Below are 21,990 nucleotides of genomic sequence, written 5' to 3'. Positions count from 1 at the left end.
GATAATCAATTGTTGCATCTGAACTGGTTAGTCATCATCTCTGTCTCAGAAAATCCTTGCCGCAATAAAGTCTGCACAACTTCTCAGTCTTCGGTGTAAAACGCCATAATCTCTTCAGGACTCGCTGTCCAAAATGATGGCAAAATGTTTGATAAAACAGAGCAGACTCCAGAGGTAAGGAATGTATGGTTCAGTGCATTGAATATTTTGTCAAGCTGCAGTTGGATTCTGATTTTGAGCATCTCTGAGGAAAGGTATGTTTAATAAAAGTAGGTAGGATTAATGTAAAGTCACCCTGACCATTGCCAAATTATACATGTTAACAAATATGCTACATTGCAACTGTTTTATTAGATATAAGATATAACTTATTAGATCTGATTTATTACTGTCACATGTATTAGTATACAGTAAAAAGTATTGTTCCTTGCGCGCTATACAAAGCATACCGTTCATAGAGAAGGAAAGGAGAGAGCGCAGAATGTAGTGTTCCAGCCATAGCTAGGGTATAGAGAAAGATTCTTGTAGAAGTGTTTTCTAACTTCATTGCAGTGTTAATGTTTGATGTGATTTGATTTGATTTATTATTGTCACATGTACAGTGAAAAGTACTGTTTCTCGCGCGCTATACAGAAAAAACATACCGTTCATAGAGAAGGAAAGGAGAGAGTGCAGAATGTAGTGTTGCAGTCATAGCTAGGGTGTAGAGAAAGATCAACTTAGTGCAAAGCAGGTCCATTCAAAAGTCTGATGGCAGCAGGGAAGAAGCTGTTCTTGAGTCGGTTGGTACGTGTCCTCAGACTCAGACTAGAATGCAATTCAGTTTAAACTGTGTAAAATAAATAATTGTACCTTTACCTGAGAACATTTATATTGGCTTTTGAACTTTCATGTCCTCATTTCTTTATTCTCCCAATGTTTTCCCACGCCTAAGGTCTTAGTTCCATCAAAATATTCCTTTTCGGAGCTGGTTTCATTTATTCCCTTTGAAATAACTGAATTATTTTCAGGCAGGCAGTGTGCAGCTGCAAACTCTCCTTATGTGTCTATCCAGAATATATGACTTATTACGCATAAAATTGGGACCAAACAACTACATCAGAAGACATTGTTTGATTTGCTTTACAGTAAATCGCAATGGTTTGGATTTTGCAGTCTGTGCGATGGTGAGGCAATCGGTACTCAACATAATTAAGAACAAAAACAGAAAATGCTGGAAAATCTCAGCAGGTCTGACAGCATCTGTGGAGAGAGAATAGAGCCAACGTTTCGAGTCTGGATGATCCTTCGTCAGTGCTTTTAATTAAGAACTCAACTATGACCACAAAAGCACAGTTCAATACAGAATGTGGAAGTTGCTGTCCAAATTTCACTGCTTTATGATCTCAAACATATGAAGGGGGCTCAAATGCAAGAACATATCCACCAGCTACCCACTAAATGTGCTGGAAATTCTTTGGGCTGATGCACACAGGAGTAAATGATTTTTTAATGGTCTGATTTGTCTTGATTACTGCCAAATAGCCACACTGACATTGAAAACTTACTTTCACAAATGAGAAGTCTGTGAAATGGGAGTCATTCTTCAAGACTCTCTTAAGGTTAACGTGCAGGTTCAGTCGGCAGTTAGGAAGGCAAATGCAATGTTAGCATTCATGTCGAGAGGGCTCGAATACAAGAGCAGGGATGTACTTCTGAGGCTGCATAAGGCTCTGGTCAGACCCCATTTGGAGTATTGTGAGCAGCTTTGGGCCCCATATCTAAGGAAGGATGTGCTGGCCTTGGAAAGGGTCCAAAGGAGGTTCACAAGAATGATCTCTGCAATGAAGCGCTTGTTGTATGAGGAACAGTTGAGGACTCTGTATCGTTGGAGTTTAGAAGGATGAGGGGGGATCCTATTGAAACTTATAGGATACTGCGAGGCCTGGAGAGAGTGGACGTGGAGAGGATGTTTCCACTAGTAGGAAAAGCTAGAACCAGAGGGTACAACCTCAGGCTAAAGGGACGATCCTTTAAAATAGAGATGAGGAGGAATTTTTTCAGCCAGAGAGTGGTGAATCTGTGGAATTCTTTGCCGCAGAAGGCTGTGGAGGCCATTGAGTGTCTTTAAGACAGAGATTGATAGGTTCTTGATTAATAAGGGGATCAGGGGTTATGGGAAAAGCACAGTAAGAAGTCTCACAACACCAGGTTAAAGTCCAACAGGTTTATTTGGTAGCAAATACCATAAGCTTTCGGAGCAATGCTCCTTTCCCACATTATGGGAAAAGGCAGGAGTATGGGGTTGAGAAAAATATCAGCCATGATTAAATGGCGGAGCAGACTCGATGGGCCGAGTGGCCTAATTCTGCTCCTATGTCTTATGGTCTAAGGTGGCCTAAATGTGAAATCTCATTCTTGCAAATTTTAATTATTGGAGGTTTCAACAAATTGAGATTAAAAAAATTCTGTCCTGCTTATCTCCTTTCATAATCCTGTTTATTTTTTATCCCTACCTGAATTTGCTGTGTATGATTTTATATTGAATTAAAGATTCCCGCTTGCATTTCCTTGGTGCCTTAGTGTGGGCAGCATGGTGGCACAGTGGTTGGCACTGCTGCCTCACAGCACCAGTAAAGTCAAAAGTAAAGTTTATTTATTCGTCACAAGTAGACTTACATTAACACTGCAATGTGGTTCCTGCGAAAATCCCCTAGTCGCCACATTCAGGGACCCAGGTTCAATTCCGGCCTTGGGTGACTGTCTGTATGGAGTTTGCACATTCTCCCCATGTCTGTGTGCATTTCCTCCGGTTGCTCCAGTTTCTTCCCACAGTCCAAAGCTGTGCGTGTAAGATGGATTGGACATGATAAATTGCCCTTTAGTACCCCAAGATGTATAGGTTCGGTGAATATTTACGGCTATGGGGATAGAGCCTGGATTAGATGCTCTGTTGGAGAGTCAGTGTAAACTTAATTGGCCCATTGAGTTTACACTGACTCTCCACTTTCTGTACTAAAGGGATTCTATGATTCTATGGATCTGACACTAAGGAGCAATTTAGCATGGCCAATCCATCTAACCAGCATATCTTTGGAGTGTGGGAGAAAACCGGAGCACCCGGAGGAAACCCACGCAGACACGGGGAGAATGTGCAAACTCCACACAGACACTGACCCAACGCCAGAATTGAACCTGGGTACCTGGCGCTGTGAGGCAGCAGTACTAACCACTGTGACCATGATGATTTTGTTTTTGACATTATTTTTCTAGTGACTAAATTCAAAACTTTAAAAAATGCTGCAAATTTTACTTGGCAAAGTGCCCTGAATAAATATGATTTTTCTTGAGGAGCATCTATATTCTTCACCCCACATCTGCTTTTGAAACGAGATACAAATGTGAGCAATCCTTTCTTTGTCTGCCTGCGCTGCGAGTAATATTTTTAATAAACAGAGCAATGATGGTGTTCAAAAATAAGTCAATCACTGACATAATGTCATGCACATCAGAACATTGGCTTTCTGTTGATAATCCCAGCATGAAGGGCGCCTTTCTGAAAATAGCAGAGAAAGCTTTTACAGCTGATTTGGAGAACGCGAAACCTTCACATCACATTATAGACCAAAGGCAACCGTAGCCTGTAGAAAATTAACTCAACTGATACGGGTAAAGATGAAAAACTGAAATGATAAAGCACCATGAAAACGCTGTGGAAATATGAAACGCTTGTTCATAACCTCAAAGCAACGGAAAAGCCGTCACAGGCATTTTGGTTACAAAGAGTGGTGATTGACTTGACACAGTCTAATTAAATATGATGTGATTGTTCAGAAGTAGGACACCTCGAAGCTTTAGTGAAATGCTTGATCTGTAGATGTGACTGTTCAGTGCAACGCACATCTGAGCAGACAGTCCAAAAGATCTGGCAACTTCCAAAATGTGTTTAGTATTAATGTTACGAGTTCCTCGGGAGAGGGGAAGGTTTTAATAACTTCAAATAAACTAAAATGATGATAAATTGAAATGAGTGATTGCTAAGTAACAGTGTATGATCAGCGTATAACTGATCTACAATTAAGAGATACCATAATTATACAGCCTGTGCTTGATATTCTTGCTTGTTCCAATGTGGTCCTGCCATTTTACATTCTCCATTCACTTGGGTGCATCCGAAAATTAGGCTACCATAGAATCCCTACAGTGCAGAAGGAGGCCATTCAGCCCATTGAGTCTGCACTGACTCTCCAAAGAGCATCTTACCCAGGCCCACCCCCCTGCTCTATCCCTGTAACCCCGCGCAATTACCCTGCTAATCCACCTAACCCTACACATCTTTGGACACGAAGGGGCAATTTAGCATGGCCAATCCACCTAACCTACACATCTTTGGACACGAAGGGGCAATTTAGCATGGCCAATCCACCTAACCTGCACATCTTTGGAGTGTGGGAGGAAACCGGAGGACCTGGAGGAAACCCACGCAGACAAGGGGAGAACGTGCAAACTCCACACAGTCACCCAAGCGAGAATTGAACCTAACCATTCTGCCACCGTGCCACCCAAGTCCCTATTTACCCATCACCATGGCACTCATCCTTATTTTAAAATCCCTCCATAGCCTTGCTCCCTCCCTATCTCCCTTAACTTTTCCAGTATAGCCTTTTGAGATCTCTTGCTCCTCCAGTTCTGGCTTTTTGCATCACCCCAGTTTCATTCACCACTGTTGCTGGCTGTGCCTTCAGGTGACAAGGGTGCAAAGACCCCTCACTAAATATTTCAAAGTCTCTATCTCTTCCCACTCAACTCCTCCCAACGCCACCCTCCCTCCACCTCGCCACACACACACACATACACATAAACACACACACACTTTAAAAGGGTCCCAGAGCGTATATCTTTGACCAAGCTTTTAGTCACCGGTCCTAATATCTTCTCATATATCTCAGTGTCAAACTATATTTAATAATCATTCCTGTGAAGTGCTTTGGGACTATTTACACGTTAAAGCTGCTGTACAAATGCAAGTGGTTATTGTTGTTGTATCGCTTTTGTCAGTGAAACAGTCCCATCAGAATTATATTACCTTCAGCATGTGTACTTTCTCACCAAAGCATTCGCGATCACAGAGTCATAGAATCCCTGTGCAGAAGGAGACCATTCGGCCCATCGAGCCTGCACCGACCACAATCCCACCCAGGCCCTATTCCTGTAACCTCACATATTTATCCTGCCAGTCCCCCGACACTAAGGGGCAATTTAACACGGCCACTCAACCTAACCCACACATCTTTGGACTGTGGGGGGAAACCAGAGCACCCGGAGGAAACCCATACAGACACGGGGAGAATGTGCAGGCTCCACACCGACAGTGACCCAAGCCACGAATCAAATCCAGGTCCCTGGAGCTGTGAGGCAGCAGTGCTAACCACTGTGCCACGTGGTATATTTATGGTGCTTCCCTCCTTTGCATGGGGATAACGGCACAATTAAATTGGAATTATCTTCATTTCATCAGTTGTCAGCCAAGATCAACATTAAGGCCAAAAGTGATTCATCACTGGCACCACCATAGTTTGGGCTCACACTGGAAAACATAGTCACATCAGTCAAATGTTGATCAAAGTGCTGTAACCCTGTTTCTTGTGGAGAACATGAAGCAAGGAAACATTTTGGATTTTGTAATTCATTTATAATACTACTGAACAAAAACCTCCATGAAATTCCCTTTGTTTAGATCTGAGCTTCATTAGAAATGATTTGCTCTGCGTCTTTCTCACTGCCGCAGTCGCTGCTGTCCACTTGTGTTTTCAAGTTAATGATCACCTCAATCTGTTTCGCGAGTCGCACGGTGCTGTCCATTTCAAGCGTCTCCTCATCCTCTTCCTCATCGTTGAAATTGGACATTTGAGAATCTTCCGTCTTCCTCAAGTCACTCAGTTCCGCCGCCAAATCTTCAGAGTTCTCTTCTTCGAAAGCTTCTTGAGTTTTATGTTCGCTCGCATCTACCTCTCCCTGTTTCTTGCCACTGGGGTCCTGAACGCTTATTTCCGAGTGGGGAGAAATCCTTGTCCTTGAGCTGAAGGGAGTGCGTGCCTTCACTGAGGGTCCAGCTTTGCCTGGCAAATATAAAATTGCACCATTAATAATCTTGTCGTCAACACAGTGGGAGCTTTGAGCCTATTTGGGGGCTCGATGATTCTATAAGGCTGAGGGGGCAATCTGATTGAGATTATGAGGGCCCGAGAATGAAAAGCTTGATGTATAAAGAGCATCTGAGGACCCTGGGTCTGTACTCGATGGAGTTTAGAAGGATGAGGGGGGATCTCACTGAAACTTACAGAATACTAAAAGGCCTGGATAGAGAGGACGTGGGGAAGATGTTTCCTTTAGTCGGAGACCATAAGGCCATGAGACCTTAAGACATAGGAGCAGAATTAGGCCACTTGGCCCATCGAGCAGCAGTGTTAACTACTGTGCCACTGGGAGGCACGGTGGCACAGTGGTTAGCACTGCTGACTCACAGCGCCAGGGTCCTGGCTTCGAATCCTGGCCTCGGGTCACTGTCTGTGTCGAGTCTGAATATTCTCCCCGTGTCTGCGTGGGTTTCCTCTGGGTGCTCCGGTTTTCTCCCACAGTCCAAAGATATGAGGGTTAGGTGGATTGGCCATGCTAAATTGCCCCTTAGTGTCAGGGGGGGCATGCTAGGGTAAATGCATGGGGTTATGGGATGGGGCCAGGGTGGGTTATGGGATGGGGCCAACTGGCCTCCTTCTGCACTGTAGGATTCTATGAGTCTGCTCTGCCATTCTATCATGGCTGATATTTTTTCTCATCCCCATTCTCCTGCCTTTTCCCCATAACCCCTGATCCCCTTATTGATCAAGAACCTATCTATCTCTGTCTTAAAGACACTCAATGATCTGGCCTCCACAGCCTTCTGCGACAAAGAGTTCCACAGATTCACCATTCTCTGGCTTAAGAAATTCCTCCTCATCTCTATTTTAAAGGATCGTCGCTTTAGCCTGAGGTTGTGCCCTCTGGTTCTAGCTTTTCCTACGAGTGGAAACATCCTCTTCACGTCCACTCTATCCAGGCCTCGCAGTATCCTGTAAGTTTCAATAAGATCCCCCCCCCCTCATCCTTCTAAACTCCAACGAGTACAGATTCAGAATCCTCAACCGTCCCTCATACGACAAGCTCTTCATTTCAGACTTCATTCTTGTGAACCTCCTCAGATCCAAGGGCACAGCTTCAGAGTGAAGGGGCTACCCTTTAGAACCGAAATGAGGAGGAATTTCTTCAGCCAGAAGGTGGTGAATCTGTGGAACTCTTTGTCACAGAGGGCTGTGGAGACCAGGTCATTGAGTGTCTTTAAGACAGAGATAGATAGGTTCATGATCAGTAAGAGGATAAAAGGTTACGGGGAAAAGGCGGGAGAATGGGGTTGAGAAAAATATCAGCCATGATTGAATGATGGAGCAGACGCGATGGGCCGAGTGGCCTAATGCTGTCCCTTATTGTCTGAGGGACAGAGTGGAATATGAGCAGCTGTTCCCTTTAGTTGAAGGGTCAGTCACAAGGGGTCATAGGTTCAAGATGAGGGGTAGGAGGTTTGGGGGGGATGTGAGGAAAAGCTTTTTACCCAGAGGGTGGTGAGGGTCTGGAATGCGCTGCCTGGCGGGGTGGTGGAGGTGGGTTGCCTCACATTGTTTAAAAGGTACCTGGATGAGCACTTGGCACGTCATAACATTCAGGGCTATGGGCCAAGTGCTGGCAGATGGGACATCAGGTGTTTCTCGTGTGTTGGTGCCGGCTCGATGGGCTGAAGGGCCTCTTCTGCACTGTATGATTCTACGACTAATTCCACAACCCCTTATTCCTTGTGGATAGCTGCACCCTGAGCTTAGGGAGCTGGGTCAGCCCTGTGTCGGACCTTGCACCCCTTACGAGTGCAGCTCCTCCACTGAGGAGTAGGTTATAACAATTAACACTTTCATCTCATGCCCATCACAATAGTCTTTTTGTGAATTTGAGAGGGTAGGATCAGGCCATTTTTTCTTTAGCGATATCTGCGGGATCTTTTATTGCCAATTCCAAAGCGTCAAACGAAGGGTGATATTCTGAGCTGAGTTCTGATCACAAATCTGGAAGATAGTCTGAGGTGAAGGAGATCCTTTGGCCCGTTAAGTTTCATCCTTCTCAAACTTGGTTTACTTGTTTAATTGACCCTGCTCTGATGTGAATGAAAAAGAATTCAAAATCTAGACAGCATAAGATTTAGAATTAGTGTAAAATGAACATCATTCTTTTTTTAAAACCAAGTTTCTAAAAATTGCTATAAGGGAATTTAGGAGGGTTGCAAATTTTCTGGGCTGGTATCTGTGTCTGGTTGCTCACTTGGTCCTACAATTCAGTGAGGCATCACGCCAGGAGTGCTAACTAATGGGCGGCACAGTGGTTAGCACTGCTGCCTCACAGCGCCAGGGACCCGGGTTCGATTCCCGGCTTGGGTCACTGTCTGTGAGGAGTCTGCACTTTCTACCCGTGTCTGCGTGGGTTTCCTCCGGGTGCTCCAGTTTCCTCACACAGTCTGAAAGACGTGCTTGTTAGGTGCATTGGCCATGCTAAATTCTCCCTCAGTGTACCCGAACAGGTGCCGGAAGTTACTATGAAGGGGCAATTTAGCACGGCCAATCCACCTAACCCACACATCTTTGGACTGTGGGAGGAAACCGGAGCACCCGGAGGAAACCCACGCAGACACGGGGAGAATGTGCAAACTCCACATAGACAGTGACCCAGGCAGGGAATCAAACCCGGGTCCCTGATGCTGTGAGGCAGCAGTGCTAACCACTGTGCCACTGAGCTGTCCAAATCTCCAACACCATTGAGAACAGTTTTCTTGCAAGGACTAATGCAAGGAGATTGCTGACTGATGGCTTAAAACGCAGACAGGTTGAGGCAAATCTTATTTTGGTGCAATGTGATTATGCAGATCTCATTTCGATCAAATACGATAAGGGGAAAATTTACATTGCGGAGGAAGATTTGCATAATATCTTTTTTGAGTAATTAAAGTAAAAACTAGCCAACCAGACAGGAAAAAAAAACAAACCAGCTTGTAGTCAAAGCACTTTAAGAGGGAAAATAATTCACTGGTAGTCAATCAGTCCCGATGCGGACAACAAACAAGACATCTTATTGCAAACTGGCTGTAAAAGTGGACCCTGGGTGTTCCCGAACAAAACTGGTAATGGACAGAGATGTCCTCTGTGCGCAGAGTAATAAAATCAAAGTCCCATTCTTTCAATTTGGCCACAGATGAATCACAAGAGGAAATCCTAGCCCTGGGTTGCCTTGTCAGTTGTAATGGAAGGAAGTCAGTTAGGATGATAGATGCTCCCTGATGTTATCAGCTCTCGATCGTGTGCCTGTAAGTTGGCCTGTTATTACTTCAAAGCCAATTATATACACACTAAGCAGCCTATCAGGTGGTTGGTTTTCAATAATTCTCTACCAACAGCGAGTACTCCACTGCTGTGCATCCCAAACCAAAGCAAGTGGAGCAGGATGTATTCATAGAATCATAGAATCTCTACAGTGCAGGAGAGGCCATTTGGCCCATTGAGTCTGCACCGACTCTCTGAGTAGCTTTTATCCAGGTCCACACCCCCTTGCCCTATCCCTGTACACATGTCCCATGGCTAATCTATCTAACCTACAGGTCTAGGGACACTAAGGGGCAATTTAGCATGGCCAATCCACCTAACCTGCACATCTTTGGACACTAAGGAACAATTTAGCATGGCCAATCCCCGTAACCTGCACATCTTTGGACACTAAGGGGCAATTTAGCATGGCCAATCCACCTAAAATGCACGTCTTCGGACACTAAGGGGCAATTTACCACGACCAATCCAATTAACCTACACATCTTGAGACACCAAGGGGCAATTTATCATGGCCAATCCACCTAATCTGTACATCTGGGCTGGTATCTGTGTCTGGTTGCTCACTTGGTTCTACAATTCAGTGAGGTATCATACCAGGAACACCTGGAGGAAATCGGAGCACCCGGAGGAAACCAACGGAGACACGGGGAGAGCGTGCAAACTCCACACGGACAGTGACCCAAGCCGGGAATAGAACCCGGGCCCCTGGAGCTGTGAGGCAGTGGTGCTAACCACTGTGCCGCTGTGCCGCCCGTATTGCTGAAGGCAATTATACAATGAAGTACGGTCAAGTCGAATAGATGAAATTGGTGAGTGTAATGCCAAGTGATGGGTATTCAAAGATAAAGTGACAAGGTGGGTTAATGGAGTTAGGGTACAGATCAGCCACCATCTCACTGAGTGGCGATACAGGCTCCAGGGACTACATTTGTACATGTGTTCCCATTATAGAATCATAGAATGACAGAAGGAGGCCATTAGGCCCATTGTGCCTGTGCTTTGTGCTTAGAAACTTTTCTGGAATATGCCACGGTGTCACTGCTGCTCTAGGACTGTGACAGGTGGAAATTCCGCCTCCTGTTGGTCCCATCCTGAGTCACAGCTGCAGTTGCTTCAGCAGTCATGCTGGGCAACCCCTGTTGTGCCTCTCCAAGTGTGGATGTCCACTCTGGGAAGAGCAGATCAAACTACAGCGCTGGAATTCCCCGATCTTGCCTGCGGCTGGAATTCTCCAGGCCCGCTGCAGTGAATGAAGTCTTGGCTGAGCGCCAAATTCTCCGTTCTCACTGGCAGCGGTGGCGGGACGAGCGAGACTGAAGAACTCTGGCCACCATACCTCGGAGGTGATGGAAGAGTCAGCAATCCAGTAGGACTGCAAAAACTGCCAGAACATAAGACGTTTTCATTTTCTTTCCCCACTGTGGTTGTAAGTATTTCAATGCTTTCCCCTGCACCTCAGGCTGTGCTGAAATCCCTCTGATATTTCCCACAATTGCCATCCCTAAAACCGATTGCTACTGTGGGATCTTGCTGTGCACAGGTTGCCTGGCAGTCATTGCCCATTGCAACTGTGATGACACTTCAAAAGAGTTGTTAAGCTTCTTAGGACATCTTGAGGTCTGAAAGGTGCTATGTAAATGCAAGGCTTGTATCTTTTATTCCTACCTGGGATGTGAGTGCCGCTGGCATGGCCAGCATTTATTGCCCATCCCTAATTGCCCCTTGAGAAGGTGGTGGTGAGCTGCCTTCTTGAACCGCTGTAGTCCGTTAGGGAGGGGGTTCCAGGATTTTGACCCAGCGATGGTGAAGGAACGGCTGAAATTTTAAAAATCAGGCACGTGTGTGGTTTGGAGGGGAAATTGCAAGTGGGGGGTGTTCCCATGCATCTACTGTCCTTGAGCTTCTAGGTGGTGGAGGTCGTGGGGTTTGGAAGGTGCTGTTCAAGGAGCCTTGGAGCGTTGTTGCAATGCATCTTATAGATGGCACACACTTCTGCCACTTTGTGCCATGTTGGACAGAATGAATGTTGAAGGTGGTGGATGGGGTGCCAATCAAGCGGGGCTGCTCTGACCTGGATGGTGTTGAGCTTCTTGAGTGTTGTTGGAGCTGCAGCCATCCAGGCAAGTGGGGAGTATTCCTATCACACTCCTGACTTGTGCCTTGCAGATGGAGGACAGGTTTTTGGGAGTTACCTGCCTCAGGGTGTTGCGTCAGAGTGTGATTGTATTTAAGCAAAGGAAAACAGTATGAATTTTTCATCAGTTTGTAATTCCACCCCTGATGAACACAAGCATCTAATTTTTATTCAATGTTCGACTGTATGGAAAATAAGCCAGGACATCCAGCTGTAAGTACAGTGAACTGGTTCTCAAATTTCTACAGCCATTTCACCATTAAATATCGTAGAGTTCACTTCCGTGGCAGTATTGTGATGTAAGATATCGCCCATTTCTCCAGGCTGCCCATAGCTCTATGGGCGGCACGATGGCACAGTGGTTACCACTGCTGCCTCACAGTGCCAGGGACCCGGGTTCAATTCCCAGCTTGGGTCACTGTCTGTGTGGAGTTCGCGCATTCTCCCCGTGTCTGCGTGGGTTTCCTCCGGGTGCTCGGGTTTCCTCCCATAGTCCGAAAGACGTGCTGGTTAGGTGCATTGGCCATGCTAAATTCTCCCTCAGTGTACCCGAACAGGCACCGGAGTGTGGCGACTAGGGGAATTTCACAGTAACTTCATTGCAGTGTTAATGTAAACCTATTTGTGACTAATAAATAAACTTCAAACTATCTCTGAAGTCATGACAGACAATCAAGAGAATCCCTTCAGAATCTGAGTAACTGGCTTTATTCTGTTTTCTTTATGTGTAAACAGTAATAAGTCTTCAGAGGCAGAAGTCCCTTCACCAAAATCCTTTTATTTACAAACTCTAACAGCAGCACACAGAGTGCTGTCAATTAGCAGTCTACCTCCAGTCAGAGGAACTGACACGCCAGGTTAAATACAAGGAAAAGATTCCCTGATTGGCCCCTCAATTGGGTCCTTAATTGGGGAGTTCATACTCCAATAGGCCAACCTCAATAGCCTGATTGAAGGCAGTACATAAACCCAGCTGGCTCCTGGGATTCTGGATCCCTCTATCCCGACAGGTCCTCTTGTAGTCCATGAAGCCACGGCAGAAACCTGCTCACAGTTCAGATTGAATTGACAATCACACTGGGAGTGCAGTCGGGGAAGAGGAACATACCGAAGGCAGTCTCTCGGAGGATGGGATTGTAGCTTTTGTCACTACAGGGCAGAGAGAGGTTTACCTAATCGTGCTGGAGGAGATGGCAGCTCACCACCACCTTCTCAAGGGCAACTAGGGATGGGCAGCAAATGCTGGCTGGCCGGCGGCACTCACATCGGCACAAATCCTGCTTTTGGCCTCTCGTGACATTTTGCGGCCATTACGGGGTTGGTGCCCGGGGGCTAAGGGGCCGGCTAAATCCCGCCCAAAAGATGAACTCAGAAACCACGTGGACAGTGGCCCCTTTCCCCAGAAGAATCTGCTGCTACATTCAGCCACACTCCCGGTAGCAGGGCCTTTCCTCCTGCCCTTGCGCTGCCTCGTCACTGCTTCTGTATCATCGCTCACAAACCGTTTCACATCTGACTGCCCAAGAATATGGCAGGCAAAGAAACATTCCAGGCCATTGGCTCATTAATAAGCCTCACAATGCCAGGGACCCGGGTTCGATTCCTGGCTTGGGTCACTGTCTGTGTGAAGTTTGCACGTTCTCCCCGTGTCTGCGTGGGTTTCCTCTGGGTGCGCCGGTTTCCTCCCACAGTCCAGAGATGTGCGGGTTCGGTGGATTGGCCATGCTAAATTGCCCCTTAGTGTCAGGGGGACTAGCTGGGGTAAGCACATGGGGTTATGGAGATAGGGCCTGGGTGGGATTGTGGTCGGTGCAGACTCGATGGGCCGAATGGCCTCCTTTTGCACTGTGGGGATTCAATTTCTATTTCTACTTCAATACAGCCTGTTCATGAGTAATTTCATGAGGCTTCCACCCTTTGCGTCCTTCTACCACATCTCCAGCCGAAATCTGGCCGACTGGCATGATGATGTAACACCTTCCTGGCATCCCCATGTCTTATTTTATGTTCAGATGGCAGGGCAGGGTGCGGGAGTGGGGATGGAGTTGGGTACACTCCAGCCTCTATTCTCCACATTCAGAGAAGATCAAACACGAAAGAGCGCACCATTGTGAAATCAGTATTTGAACAAAGTCAGACCGAGATGTGTGAATCAGAAATTCCTCATACTGGAAGCTCCTCACTGGCAGGGCACTGATATAACCACAGCTGTAAGTGCGACACTCAAACATGTGTGCTTTGTCTTCAGGCCTTTTTTGTAAATAATGCCCTAAGATTAAGTCTATACACAATAATTACATTTTTAATACTAACACAACACTGGAATCCGATGAGAATAAATAAATGTAACCTTTACCTGGTTGTTAGGTTACTAAAGTGAACTCAGCATCAACAGAATGAGAGGCTAGAATTTATAGACCATTGTTTGACACTTTTGGAGGCTTTATCATTACAGTGCGGAAATGAAGTGTAGCAAAGATATATTCTTGTGTCTAACGATATTGACTGCGAAACGTGTACACTGCACACTCCACTGACACCAGCAAAAAACTCTCTCTAAGAAACCTCAATAATGTTACTGAGCCTCTCAAATCCCACAGTTGTGATTGCTTGATTCTGAAGGAAAAATAATTGCATTTATATAGCAACTTTGACAACTCCAAAACCTCCCAAAGTGCTTTGCAGCCAATGAAGTATTTTTGTTGGTACCTTTCAGTATTTTTATTCCAACCAAAAAAACCCAAGCATAATCAAGGACCTCACGCACCCCGGACATTCTCTCTTCCACCTTCTTCCGCCGGGAAAAAGATACAAAAGTCTGGGGTCGTGTACCAATCGACTCAAGAACAGCTTCATCCCTGCTGCTGTCAGACTTTTGAATGGACCTACCTTGCGTGAAATTGATCTTTCTCTACACCCTAGCTAAGACTGTAATATTACATTCTGCACTCTCCTTTCCTTCTCTATGAATGGTATGCTTTGTATAGCGTGCAAGAAACAATACTTTTCACTGTATACATGTGACAATAATAAATCAAATCAAATCAATTCAAGTTAAATCCAATTCATGGTCCCCACAAGAGGGACAAATAAGGTCCAAGCTGAAAGGATGAGGCATTGCACCCTCTCCTGGGCTGGATCTAATGCTTCATTTTCGCCAAAAGGCTGAGATGGCTTTGGAAAACCTCATCAGCTAAAGCTTCGATTTGACCTCATTGGCTGCCTTGATCCTTTACTCTACCCTAGCCTGGGCAAACCACCATCGCAGGCATCAGCAGCCCCCCACCCCCCCCCCAGCGCAATGGGCTCGCCTAATTCCCTGCCTAATCATTGATGTGTAGAAAAAGCAGCAACCAATTTCCACACAGCAGACTTCCTCAAACAACAATGTGATTATGACCCCTGTTAATCTGTTTTCATAACATCAATTGAGGGATAAATATTTGCCAGGGGAACTCCTGTGATCTTCTTCAAAGCATCTCATAGAATCCCTACGAGAAGGAGGCCATTCGGCCCATCGAATCTGCACCGACCATGATCCCACCCAGTTCCTATCCCAGTAACCCCTCATCTTTACCATACTAATCCTCCTGACACTAGGGTTAATTTAGCATGGCCAATCCACCTAACCTGCACATCTTTGGACTGTGGGAGGAAACCGGAGCAGCTGGAGGAAACCCACGCAGACACGGGGAGAACGTGCAGACTCCGCACAGACAGTGACCCAAGCCGGGATTCGAACCTGGGTCCCTGGCGCTGTGAGGCAGCAGTGCTAACCACTGTGCCACCGAGCCACTCGGTGATGTCTTTCAGACAGCACATTACAACTGGAGCCTTCCTGAGATGCATGTAATGGACCCCAAGGCACGACTTGAAAAAGAGCAGGAGAATTATCTTTTTTTATTCATTCATGGGACATGGGTGTCGCTGGCTGACCAGCATTTATCGCCCATCCCTAGTTGCCCTTGGAGGGCTGTTTAGGGTCAACCACATTGCTGTGGCTCTGGAGTCAGATGCAGGCCAGACCGGGTAAGGACAGCAGATTTCCTTCCCTAATGGACATTAGTGAACCAGATGGGGTTTTCCGACAATCGACAATGGATTCATGGTCATCAGTAGATTCTTAATTCCAGATATTTTTTATTGAATTCAAATTCCATCATCTGCCATGGCGGGATTTGAACCCAGAACCCCAGAACATTAGTTGAGCTTCTGGATTAATAGTCTAGCGATAATACCACTAGGCCATCGCCTCCCCACGTTGTAGATAAGTCTCCCTGCTTAGTTGGGGCCAACGTTTAGAGACAGAGCTTTCTTTCTTCGTATTTATACTCAAGTTGATTTTCTCAAAGGCAAGACTACCCTCTGAATACTCCAGCAAGAATGAACTCTCATTCTCACTTCCACCAGATGTCTAGCTTCCCACCTCTTCAGAGTGTTTTCGGTTGTTTATCGATAATACCAATAGGCCATCACTTCCAGCTATGTTCTGGTCAATAATCATCTCTCAACTTTTATCACTAAAATAGCAGTGATATTGTGGGAATGCCTATTTGTCAGAGAGTGTGGCTGAATGTGTCCAAGGGAGACACAATGGGTGATTTATAAACCCAAATGGCAGAATTAAATTCAGCTGAATTATGTAGGAAGCCTTGAAGTGAAATATTCTTCCCATCAGCACATCCAATTGCTCTATAATTGGGGAATCACAGTTGCCGGATTTGCCTCTATTGCAACAGTAAGTAAACTTAGAAACCTTACAGTACAGAAAGAGGCCATTCGGCCCATCGAGTCTGCACCGACCACAATCCCACCCAGGCCCTATCTCCATGTCCCTACATATTTACCCCACTAATCCCTCTAACCTACGCATCCCAGGACACTAAGGGCAATTTTGTTTTTTTTAGCATGGCCAATCAACCTAACCCGCACATCTTTGGACTGTAGGAGGAAACCGGAGCACCCGGAGGAAACCCACGCAGGCACGAGGAGAACGTGCAGACTCCACACAGACAGTGACCCAAGCCGGGAATGGAACCCAGGTCCCTGGAGCTGTGAAGAAGCAGTGCTAACCACTGGGCCACCGTGCCACCCCAAAAGAGCTATGTTGGCTCTGAAGTAGCTTGAGATAGCGAAAGGTGCTTTGTATTAATTTAGGTTCTTTAATTTCTTTTTTTATTCTTGTCGGACAGAGCCATCGCAACTTTCATTTAGACTCTGAACCAGTGGTTCCCAAAGGGTGCGGCGCGCCACACTGGTGCGGCGAGAGAGGATGGCGGGAAGATCCAAGGACAATCAAAGAAACATTTAAACATTCATGTATAGAAAGCCGTAGAAGTTTCCAGATTTCATGCCATCTCTCTTTGTGTTAAGACTTAACACCAGTGTGGCACGCCGCACCTTTTGGAACCCCTCAGCCAGTCAGGCGGCAGCTATGGAGAGAGAATCAGAGTTAACGTTTCAAAAAATGTTGAAGCTTTTAAACAAGTTCAGCAGCAAGAAATGGGGGGAAAGGACAAGGGAAATGCTTGTGATAGTGTCGAAGGCAGGTTAACTGATGCAAAACAAAAAGCGATGGTAATAATGTTTTTTAATTCAGTCGTGGGGCATGGGCGTTGCTGGCTGGTCAGCATTTATTGCCCATCCCTACTTGAGAGGCAACCACATTGCTGTGGCTCTGGAGTCACATGTAGGCCAGACCAGGTAAGGACGGCAGATTTCCTTCCCTAAAAGACCTGGGCTAAGATTCTTAGCCTGTCTGTGTGGAGTTTGCATGTTCTCCCCGTTTCCTCCGGGTGCTCCGGTTTCCTTCCACAGTCCAAAGATGTGTGGGTTAAGGTGGATTGGCCATGCTAAATTGCCCCTTAGTGTCAGGGAGACTCAGAGGGTAAATATGTTGGGTTACAGAGATACGGCCTGGGTGGGATTGTAGTCAGTGCAGACTTGATGGGCTGAATGGCCTCCTTCTGCACTGTAGGGATTCTATGATCCTATCCCACAAACATGTAGTGATCAGCAATTTACAGAATGTTTTTTTTAATTCATTCCTGGGACATGGGCATCGCTGGCTGGCCAGAATTTATTGCCCATCCCTAGTTGCCCGAGGGCAGTTGAAAGTCAACCATATTGCTGTGGCTCTGGAGTCACATGTAGGCCAGACCAGGTAAGGATGGCAGATTTCCTTCCCTATAGGACATTAGTGAACCAGATGGGTTTTTCCAACAATCAATAATGGTTTCATGGTCATCAGTAGATTCCTAATTCCAGATATTTTCTATTGAATTCAAATTCCACCATCGGCCATGGCAGGATTCAAACCCAGGTTCCCAGAACATTAGCTGGGTTTCTGGATTAATACCCTAGTGATAATACCACTAAGTCATCGCGTCCCCTAGAATCCTAGAATCCTAGAATTCCTACAATGCAGAAGCAGGCCATTCAGCCCATCGAGTCTGCACTGACATTCCAACAGAGCATCCCACCCAGACACTAGTCCCACATATTTACCCTGCTACTCCCCCTAACCTGCACATCCTGGGACACTAAGGAGCAATTTAGCAATTTAATGGATTAAGTAAAGAAATAAAAGATGTGTCCAGAGAGGAGACGATGGCCTAGTGGTATTATCGATAGACTATTAATCTAGAAATTGAGCTAATGTTCTGGGGACTCCAGTTCAAATCCCACCAAGGCAGATGACAGAATTTGAATTCAATTTAAAAAATCTAGAATTAGAAAATGGGGCGGCACAGTGGTTAGCACTTCTGCCTCACAGCGCCAGGGACCCGGGTTCAATTCCTGGCTTGGGTCAGTGTGGAGTTTGCATGTTCTCCCCATGTCTGCGTGGGTTTCCTCCAAGTACTCCAGTTTCCTTCCACAGTCCAAAAATGAGCAGGTTAGGTGGACTGTCCATGGTAAATGTGCGAGGTTACAGGGAAAGAAAGGGCAGGGGAGAGGACCTAGGTAAGATACTCTGTCAGGGGGTTGGTGCAGTCTCAATGGGCCGAATGCTTCTTGTTTCTATGGTTCTATTATTCTTCCATTTTCACTCTCCAGTATCAAAGGCAATATTTGCAATGGTTCACCATCCTTTCAACAGATGGCCAGTGGTGTAGATCTTCAGACTGGGAGTTCCTTGCATTTATATCACAACTGGGAGAGCCAGTGTAGACTCGATGGGTGGGATGTTCTCTTGCAGAGTTGGTGCAGACTCAATGGGCCAAATGGCCTCCTTCTGCACTGTGGGAATGACCTGAATGTGCTGGAAGTCACTTGGTCTTTTGTGCTGCTTTGGATGATTTACAGCAAATTGGCCTGGAACCCAGCAGATAAACTACCCCAACACATGCAAATTCAGACCATCCAGTTTTCAAGCAATGCTTCTCCGCATTGAGAAATTGGAGGCTTCACTCATTAAAAATGTTACACAATTTTCAGCAAAATGTCTGTGATTATGGTTTGCAATGCTAAATATAACTACGCAACCAACTATTAGCAAATCATTCTGATGGGTTTGCATATTCGCATTAACGCTGAGGGGAAATTCTACGGCAAGATAAAAGCTCGTGGACAGGAACTCCACCGGGACTTCAGGTTCATAGAATCATAGAATCCCTACAGTGCAGAAGGAGGCCATTTGGCCCATCGAGTCTGCACCAACCACAATCACACCAGGCCCTATCCCCGTAACCCCACATATTAACCCTGCTAATCCCCCTGACACTAAGGGGCAATTTAGCACGGCCAATCCACCTAACCCGCACATCTTTGGAGTGTGGGAGGAAACCGGAGCACCTGGAGGAAACCCATGCAGACACGGGGAGAATGTGCAGACTCCACACAGACAGCGACCCGAGGCCGGAATTGAACCCATGTCCCTGACGCTGTGAGGCAGCAGTGCTAACCACTGTGCCACCGTGCCGCCCTAATTAGGTTATGTGATGATTTGATTCTAACAGCTTTGTGATTTGAGCAGACGACATTGAAAGGAGAGTTGATTGTCCTTGTTTCTGAGGCTCTTTCTGCACAGTTAGGTGACAACCGAGAGACGGTGATAACGTTGCTGGTTCCTGCAATTTGATTTTCTGCAGATGGCCATTTGGTTCATTCGTATTGCTTTGGGGAATGTGAGCTGCCTTCTAATGTAGGAAGACAAAGCTCTGGGTGAATCTTAATGCATGATTATGCAGACAGTGAGTTGCAATGTGGTAACTCAATTCTAACAGTGGCATAAACTGTAATAAAGCTTTTAACATGCTTGTGGCAAAGATTATTCTTTATTTTATAATTGGAACTTGGAAAAAGCCTTTTCTTTTTCCTGCTAAATAACCAGGTACACTGAGTCTGACTGGGGTACCAGCAAAAGGATCGCTGAATTAACATGAAGTAGAAACTTAAGTTTTAATACTCCACCATTGGCGGTCGTACTTTCAGCTATATAACACCTAGACACTGGAGTTCCCTCCTAATCATGACCATCTCACTTTCCTCCCTTAAGCTACTCTTTAAAACCTACCTCTCTGACCAAGCTTTCGTTCATCTATCCTAATTCCTCTCCATGTTCCTCAGTGCCAAATTTTGTTTGATAATCAGCGAATAGCTGTCAATTATTTTATTTAGCTGAAACGTGCGCACCTGTCCTTTCTGTCCGCAAAGAACAGGGCCCTGAGTATTAATACTCAGTGGTGGGTCTGTGGAATTCATTGCCACAGAGGGCTGTGGAGGCCGAGACGTTGAGCGTCTTCAAGACAGAAATTGATAAATTCTTGATTTCTCGAGGAATTAAGGGCTATGGGGAGAGAGCGGGTAAATGGAGTTGAAATCAACCATGATTGAATGGTGGAGTGGACTCGATGGGTCGAATGGCCTTACTTCCGCTCCTATGTCTTATGGTCTTATGGTAATATATGAAGCTTCCAGTACACCCAAATGCGTCTGTGAGCCCGACTGACAATCTTAAATTGGTTGTCAGCAAAATTCTTAGTATATTACGGATAATGTTGTCTTTGCAGATGGAAAGAGCATGCACACACACATTGTCCCTGTTTCAGCTAAACAAAGCAATTGACAGGCATTCACTGATTCATTCCCCAGGGCAATGCCTTAATCAATCAGGGCCAAGTTGTCTGGTTTGAGTTTCAAACAATACCTGGAAGTTAACTGTCAGCCAACATCAACTGGTGCATTCTACATGGAAACGCCTCTACCAAACAGAGTCAAATTGCCAACCAATCAGCCCTCTCTTCTCATACAATATTAATTGTTGTTTTCCCCTTCCATTAGTATCCTTGCTAAGTGTCCTGATGATTGCAAGATGCAAAGCTTTGACAGTATGGGCCCGATTTTACCATTTGAAGTCTAAGGGCCGGATCCGGGCATAATACAGATCCGAGCCCGGAATCCTCTTTGCAGCGCGCCCATACGCTTTTTGCCGGCTCCGGTCCGATCCACGCAGTGGGCGGGGCTTAGCACTGCCGGAACGATCGGAGCTCTGAACTGCACATGCGCAGTTCGAAAAAAAATCTGAAGCAGCGCGCCCGGGCGGGAAAGAAAAAAAAGCAGAGAGAGCGGCTCTCTGACACATGGAAGAGTCGGCAATAATTATACCTGCTCTTGTTAGAGAAAATATTGTTCTAACAATCTGATAACGCTATTAAACTCAAAGCTTTTGTCGAAAGATTACACTTGCATCTATTTCAACTGTCTCCTTTTGTCTCAGTAATGAATGTGAGCTGCTTGGGTTATTTTGGGCTGATTGTGTCGACTTGCAGGGCACAAGTGAAAAATAAAATGTGCATTTCTGAGAATCTTCGACCACACAGAACAAAGTACATCCATATCATTTTGAGTGTCTGTTCATTCCTGTTGTGATGTAGAGATGCCGGCTTTTGCGGTACAGTGAGGTGCTGAGGTGACCGTCCTTAATGGAGATGCGTGTGTCCAAGAATGCAACCGATTCCGGAGAGTAGTCTATGGTGAGCCTGATGGTGGGATGGAACTTGTTGATGTCATCATATAGTTGTTTCAGTGATTGTTCGCCATGAGTCCAAAGGAAGAAAATGTCATCGATGTATCTAGTGTATAGCATCGGTTGAAGGTCCCGTGCGGTGAAGAAGTCTTGTTCGAACCTGTGCATGAAGATGTTGGCATATTGAGGTGCGAATTTGGTCCCCATGGCTGTTCCATGTGTCTGGATGAAGAACTGGTTGTTGAAGGTGAAGATGTTGTGGTCCAGGATGAAGCGGATGAGATGTAAAATTGCATCTGGAAACTGGCAGTTGTTGGCGCTGAGCACTGAGGCCTGTTGTCACAGAGACATCTCCCCATCAACATGTTGTAAAATAAATATATAACAAACCCAGTACTTGTAGCATATATCCTGAAGCAACAGTTCTTTAGAAGAAATTTCTAGTCCCAGGAACA

The 21,990-nt window shown here is 45.8% G+C and overlaps 1 protein-coding gene across 1 annotated transcript in view; it reads right to left on the bottom strand.

Moving 5' to 3' along the window:
• Positions 1-5,712: 5,712 nt before the first annotated feature.
• The window catches only part of LOC144504758 (uncharacterized), a 46,113-nt gene continuing 29,835 nt past the window's right edge, over positions 5,713-21,990 (bottom strand). Inside the window, exon 5 of the mRNA XM_078230502.1 lies at positions 5,713-6,098. Coding sequence (XP_078086628.1) covers positions 5,713-6,098 — 386 coding nt within the window. The remainder of the gene's footprint in view (positions 6,099-21,990) is intronic.

This window comes from Mustelus asterias, chromosome 15 (genome assembly GCF_964213995.1).
Source record: "Mustelus asterias chromosome 15, sMusAst1.hap1.1, whole genome shotgun sequence".
In the NCBI taxonomy this organism is placed as follows: Eukaryota; Metazoa; Chordata; class Chondrichthyes; order Carcharhiniformes; family Triakidae; genus Mustelus; species Mustelus asterias.
Note: the sequence above shows the minus strand (reverse complement) of the source record. Positions and strands in the feature narration are given on the sequence as shown.